At 40.7% G+C, this 7542-nt stretch overlaps 1 protein-coding gene across 1 annotated transcript; it reads left to right on the top strand.

Annotated features, from left to right (window-relative positions):
• The first annotated feature begins 262 nt into the window (after window positions 1-262).
• LOC134756090 (ubiquitin-conjugating enzyme E2 N) lies at window positions 263-1626 on the top strand. Its single transcript, XM_063692896.1, has one exon. The coding sequence runs from the start codon at window positions 482-484 to the stop codon at window positions 935-937; it is 456 nt and encodes a 151-aa protein (XP_063548966.1). The 5' UTR covers window positions 263-481; the 3' UTR covers window positions 938-1626.
• The last annotated feature ends 5916 nt before the right edge of the window (window positions 1627-7542 follow it).

Genomic DNA, 7542 nt, shown 5'->3' with positions numbered 1-7542 from the left:
TTTCAACATTTATGAAAATTAAAACCCCAAAACTGTCAACAATATCGATGTCAATCAATTGTCAAATATGTGTCAAATGCAAATTGACAGTAGACAAACGTTCAAAAACTTTATCAAAAATTCCTAGGGGTTCCATACCACAGAGGGGTTCCAAGTCTCACAGAGGAAAAATTACCGGTTTTCTATGATGTCATTGCATCACTTCTTGAATCCAACACTGAACGCATCCAGTTCTATATTGCACGTGTTCTTTATGATAAAAGTCTATAGTCTACAATAAGAAAATTGAAGTATCTGTATCGCTTTTGTAGTCGCGTTTTCAGCAATATCATGGTTAAAATGCTGTTATAATTGGTTAATTCTAAAGACGTGCCTCATTAATCGTCGAAAACACGTGCAGTGGAAAGACAATTAGATATTTTATACAATTATATGATTACTCGCTTTCATTTGACAAATTGCGCTAGACCGCATATTTAAAATGGCAGCTTTACCACGTAGAATAATCAAAGAGACACAGCGATTGATGCAGGAGCCCGTGCCCGGAATCAGTGCGGTGCCCAGCGACACGAACGCTCGCTACTTCCACGTAATCGTCACGGGTCCAGAGGACTCGCCATTTGAAGGTGGACTGTTTAAATTAGAATTATTCCTGCCGGAGGACTACCCCATGTCGGCGCCTAAGGTTAGGTTTATAACGAAAATATATCACCCTAACATAGATCGGCTAGGTCGTATATGCTTGGATATACTCAAGGATAAGTGGTCGCCGGCGCTGCAGATCCGCACGGTGCTGCTGTCGATCCAGGCGCTGCTGTCGGCGCCGAACCCCGACGACCCGCTGGCCAACGACGTCGCCGAGCTGTGGAAGGTCAACGAGATCGAGGCCATCCGGAACGCCAAGGAGTGGACGCGGAGATACGCCATGGACAACTGAGCGCGCGCGCCGCAGTGCCTCCCACTCGCGACCCGGGTGGACGAAACTAACAAATATATCATGTTTTAAGAGTGCAAGTTATGTTAAACACCCTAGACCGAGTAACTTGTGAAGAGACAATTGTGGAAATTTTATTATTAGTGGGAGGGCCGCGCTTGGTGCGGGCCGCCCCAGGTTATCCTCTCGCATTTCTATGTAGCCTCGCCCTTATTTGTCTTGAGCGGAGCCCCGGTCGCCCTGCTCAGCTTCGTTACGATACTAGGTACGCATATTTTTTTACCGTCATCAATAAAAATATCAAAAAAAATGTACTTGGAGACTTAAATGTATATATTTCATGGTTATCAAATTTGGTTAATTTTATACAAAGAATAGTGTGTATCGTCACAAAGTTGGATGTCTTTGTACGTGTCTTGTCTACGCCCACAAGTGCAACCTGCAATATGCTTGATACATTATATTTGTGTTAGCTGTAAACTACTGGATCTCTAGTGATACTGATATTTCATTTACTTCCCGCTGGAAGAATTTTAAGCATTATTTTCACTGATAAAGCTTCATCAACATGATTTCACTATGGATTTTTTGTGTACTATTATTGTATCTTGTATAAAAGTTATCATTAAATTGTATTTATGTAATTAATTTGGCTTTGTGAGCAAACTTCAGAATACATAATATACAAAATTGATTAATATTTTATTTATATTCATTCCTTTCACCTCATCTGTGTCTATGTATATATGTATGTATGTCTGTATTATAATTAATAACATTATCTGGCCTAACATCTTAAGAAAAAAAAAACTGGACTTCAGGAAGTAATTTGTCTTGACAGATAGTATTTAAAGTATTGTAAGTAAAATGTTATCCATATGACTTGAAATAGTTTTAGTAAAAAAGGACTGTATTTTAAGTAAATAACTAATTTCTTCGTTACTACAAAGTAAATAACTAGTCCAAGGACAGACTGGTGGTTAAAAGAACAAACAAGTTTTCTTCCATTTATTTTTTGTAACATGGAATAATTTGATATATCTGGAGCAAAGTGTTGGTTAAGTATAATAAATATAGACCATAATTTATTGAAAGATTAATTTATTTTGTAGACAGTACCTAATCCCTTATTTGTGTTGTTGTCAAGGAAAAGTTATGCTATTGCAATCAATGAATTTTGTAGCTTGTCTCTCCATTTCTATGAATCATATTAAATTCAGAATTTCAAAGTTCCTGATTGGCTCCTTTCTATCTGTGATGTGGATTAGGATCTAGTCGCTGTCCTCACTTTAGGGCAGCGAGTTTGCATCATTGCTTAAAGACACTAATATAAAATTGTATAAAAGTATAAAATACTAAATTGATTTAATTGACATTTTATTATAAAACAAATCATACAGCCCAATACCAGTGGGGAGACACTCCTCCATTCAGCTCTGCAATTATTAGGGTTGGCACAACTTGACGTACCTTTGCGTGCAAGACCAGACGACCACAGATAAGATAATGACTTGAATTTTGACAACCCTAAATAGCCGAAAGGGATAGTGCCATACATTAGAAAGGGACAGCATGATTCGTCCCTGACTCGCTGTCAGACTTCGGATTTGTAGGAAGTGTCCTTTCTGTGCCAAAACACCTTCCCCTACTTTTTTTTAAATGGCTATTACGTTAGAGTAGCCAGCGTCATATCGATTTATGAGAGAAAAAAGCCTTAAGTATTGTTATGGGCATAAGTATCGTATTTTTTTATATTTTTTATTTACTTAGGTTTCATACCAGTGGCAAAGTGGCAAATGGAAGCTCGAAATAGGGTTGTCACATGCGCCTTTATAGCCTGCTTTCTTTTATAATGCAAGGATATTTCATCTATACTTCCGACTTCGTCTTATTTGTGAACCACAGTGTTGGGCATTCAAGAATAAAATCATTATTTGAATAAGAATTCGTAAGAATAAAATCGAGTTGATTTTATTCCCGTGAAAAATATTTAAAGAAAGTGGTTAAAGAAATGTGACAAAATTTAATGGGAATAATTTGTTCTTATTCAATTAAATGTAATCATGATTTTTATTCTAAATAATAATTATGGAATGAAAATGTAGTCTGGGTACCGTACTGAACCACAGTATTTTAACTGAGGTCAACTCGCATTGACCTCTCCTATTGATGCTCCTATCTACTTACTATACTGATAGATTCGTCAAACTACTTTACCTATAATCCTATTTTATGGTTTCGTTCAACTGAAGAAAAGAACGAAATTCTTAATAGAATCCTTTATAGCGTTAAATGACTTCCGTATGGGAGCAGCGAAGCAGATGGAGTCCTATTCGACTCGTCAGAATGCCACTGTGTATAGTATGAATTTTCTCAAATGATTTTTTCGGGTTCGGGCCCTAATCTGTTAAACATAAGCCTTTGTTTATTTAGAGCGGTCGTTAGCATGTGCCAAAGCAGCCATGTCGTTTAAAAAGCAACTAGCGTGATAGTATTAAGGTCCAAATTTATGTGACAGCTCATTCAGAGAACAATCAAACGTGTTATCTCCGAATTTATTTTATTCCGGGGCTATTTTATGAATTGGAACCTTATAAATAGAATGGTAAATTTGCTTTTTAAACGGGCTTGTTCCCGTTCCTTATGCCCGTTATTAGCATTAAGCAGTGTAACCACTGCATAAAGGAAACAATACCTTGTGTTTAACAGATTAGGGCCCGAGCCCGATAAAATCATCTATACTCGCCCTCAACCAAAATGACGGCTAGGGCAATAAAACCCTTGAGCTCGCGTTATCAGTTTCCCATTGTATTGCACGGAGCGAGCGGAGACCATTAGTGCAGGTAGTAAACCCACATAAAGGAATGTAGATATTGTCGATAACTTGAGTGAGTGAATAGTTCTTGTGCATGAATTAAATATTATTAAATAATAAAAGTGGAAATACGGTGTAACATTATAATTAAAAACACGTGCATAATATTTCAAATAAATAATTTAGGTATACAATTTCTTTACTTAAGGTATAGAAGTGTAAAACTGAAGTATAAAAAGGTTTACTACGCTACTATTTACTATATTATAATATTTACACAGACAAAAATCATTAATTAATTGGGCAATTACAGTGAAACTAAAATAAAATAGAATTACATCGACGTTTAAAACACTTCGTAATCGACACATTGCCATCACTACGACCGCAGAGCTTTATTACCCCTGCCTCGAGTTTTATGGCCTCAGTCGTCTTTTTGGTTGAGGGCGAGGGTGATAATTCATACTATAGATCTTCGGCCCCAAATCGGGTGATGCGCGTGCTACGCTCCTTCCTAACTCAGCGACGCTTCCACGTGGCAGTGGAAGATGCCATCTCCTCGGAGCGCCCGATCCTCGCGGGAGTCCCGCAGGGAAGCTGCCTGTCTTCAGCCTGTTACGCCTGGTTCACCGATGACATCCCGGTGGTCGGCGACGTCAAGCTGGGACTATTCGCGGACGACGCGGCATACTATGCGACGTCCATCTCGCCCAAACACGCAGCAACCAAGATACAGCGACAGCTTGACGTCCTACCCGAGTGGCTGACCAATTGGAGGCTCTCGGTGAACGTAGGCAAGACACAGGCGCTCCTCACGGGAGCAAAGGACTACCCACCGCCACTCAAACTCTTCGGGGAAGAGATACAGTGGCAGCACACGGCGAAGTATCTGGGGGTCACAATCGACAGAGGCCTCACTATGAAGCATCACGTGAACGAGGTGGTGCGGCGGGCAAAGACCGCGCGCGCGAAACTCCGTCCAGTGCCTGAGCACTAACGGTACGCTGCTACTGATAGCAGCCTACCGTTCCGTACGAAGCTGGGGATCTATAAGGCTTACATACGGTCCAGACTGACCTATGCGACTCCTGCCTGGTACGCCAGGACGGCAGAGTCTAACCGGCGGAGACTCAGGGCTCAGGAGTCGCAAAGCCTTAGGACGATCGTCAGAGCCCCACGCTATGTGCGGAACGCGACCATATACAAAGACCTTCAACAACAGACGCTGGACGAGTTCATGGGCCAACTGGCGCGGAAAATGTTCGCCAGCGCCGACTCGTCACGCCACCAGATTCTGAAGGGGATAGCCCCTCTCCATGCCCGCCGGCAGCGAGCTCAGCCACGCGAGCTCTTGCCGCAAGAATAAGCCTCCGAAGACCTCAAAGCCGCAGACTGGCCACCATGACCACCAAGCCATGATGGCCAACCGAAATCTAGATCAGAAGAAGAAGAGAAAAAGCCAACACCAAAAGTTGGCAAAAACAGACCGTGCCGTTGTTACGGCACGCGACAGAAGCTGCCAAAAAGGGCCCCGCCCTGAAATGGCCACCTCACACCCCCCAGTGGGGGAGTGCTAGAAGACTATGGCCTCAGTCGTCATTTTGGTTGAGGGCGAGGGTGATAATTCATACTATAGATACTGTACGTAGGCAAGTTGGAGCTAGTTTGACTTTCCCTTTTCTACAGAGATGTAGGAAAAGATTTCAACTATCGGCTTAGGCCAGTGGGAATCGAACTTAATAGGTGCCAGTCACTGATACCTGAATATCTATATGCAGTCAAAAAGTTGTTACTGCGTCTTAAGTCCTGAATATGTTTTGTTTCGTTGTCGACAACCTTGCCTATCTGACCTGATAGCGTTTGATCTCCGATTCCTAATCTCAATGCAATGACCGATATTAATAGTGACGTCATCACAACGGACGCGCCAAAATAGGTGCCATTTATGGCGCGAAGTAGGCAAACGAGCACATGAATCGTAAGTTAAGAAGTAGGGATGTAAAGATACCGGTACCGGTATATCGGCCGATATAAGCGGCCAGCAGATATATCGGCATCGCCGATCGTCGATACACCCGTGGTATAGGTACCACGTGGGTCGATACACCCGTGGGTTAGGCCGGGTCCTATTTAATTTGACAGAGAACCTGTAGAGTAGACTGCGTCTCTTTACAGCGTACTTGAGAAGTACTGTACAGGGTTGAGTCGATTACTATACCTACTTAAGTACTCATACAAAAACAAACATTAATAAAAATAATAAACTAGGTAGGTTTCATTAGGGACCATTCGCAGCTAATAATAATGACGAATGACAATTTCGTATATCCGTTTTCCTTATTTAATAGAGGAAAAAAGACAAAAGGTCAACTTTAGCACCAATTACGGTTGAAATGTTATAGGCAGTTACATAACATCCGTTATTTATTAGAGAACGGCGCCAGCTCGTGTAAAGGTTATTATGGGGAGATCGAGGTAAGTTGAAATAATTGTCAATTTTGAGAAATCTGTAACGCAGCGTACTACTTAGGCGAACAACACGCGGACGCGAAGCGGCGCGACGCGGCGCGGAGCGGAGCGGGGTTAATCAATCCTTTGATACCTATAGTAAGTAAGTGTCCTACGTGGGCGATCTCGTTGAGAACGCGAACGCCTTGGGGCCCGCTGCTCCGCTTCGCTTCGCGTTCGCGAGTGTTCGCCTACGTAAGACGCAGCGTAATTTTTATCGAGCTGAAAAAAAAACGATGTTTAGCCGCTCCCCAACTTCCGGGGGTCCCTCAGTATGCATCCTAGTCTCCAGACGAGTATAGATACCCCAAAATTGGCGTTGTTTAAACTTACCACACCTCGGTCTCCCTATATGTATATTAACTAGTCCATATGAGTTTCTCCTTTATTAATTTTTTTTTTAAATAGTTATTTGTTTTACAAGGGAGCAAAGTTGTTGCTTAACCTCTCGTGCTAATATTGATACCCGAGCAAGCGAAAGATTTCAAAATAGAACCACGAGCGTAGCGAGTGGTTCGAAATATGGAATCTTGAGCGTTGCGAGGGTTTCAAGGCACGAGGGTTAAACCACGGTTAAACAAATTTTGCCACCGAGTGAAACACAAATTTTTTCACCACACCAACACAAGGAAAATACTAATTGTAAATCAAATCAAAGTCAAAGCAAAACGATTCAAAATGAATGTTGTTAAATATTTATCATTCAAAATCATCATTTAAAAGTCAATTCTACCAGCAAACATAAGTAAACAACTCAATATTCGCATTTGATTACTTTGCCTCGCATGTGAATAAAATGCAACTTTTTATCAGGTGTGGTGAAAAAATATTTGTATTTGGCCCATCATAAGGCTTATTAGGAGTTTTTGATTTCTTATTGATGTAATACGAACTTGACATTGACACGCCTCGCTGTGCAACTTGCTCGCGCTTTTTACATCGGGTTTCCCACTATAATAGCATAGAATAGAATACATTTTATTCGTAGTAATTGTACATCGTCATATTCAAAAATTATTTACAATTAGAAGAAGTAGAACAAAACAATTATTAAATTAATAATATATTTAATAAAAGTCAATACGTTTCTATTACTCGTTTGTTGATTAGACCACCAATACCATATGTTACCAGTCGTAACAACTGGGAATAACAAAAAAAAGGGTTTTTTTTCTCAGTAGGTCAATACATAAAATATTGTAATGTGCAATACCTACTGATAAAAATACCTCGATAAATATGAAATCGGAATGTTTTACGTCCACGAATCATTAATAAAAACTAC

The sequence above is a fragment of the Cydia strobilella genome, chromosome 3, assembly GCF_947568885.1.
Source record: "Cydia strobilella chromosome 3, ilCydStro3.1, whole genome shotgun sequence".
Taxonomy (NCBI): Eukaryota; Metazoa; Arthropoda; class Insecta; order Lepidoptera; family Tortricidae; genus Cydia; species Cydia strobilella.
This window is presented reverse-complemented; position numbering and strand designations above follow the sequence as displayed.

Bases quoted from the DNA above. Each gene is read 5' to 3' on its own strand.
- LOC134756090 (XM_063692896.1), top strand. From the start codon at position 482: ATGGCAGCTTTACCACGTAGAATAATCAAAGAGACACAGCGATTGATG.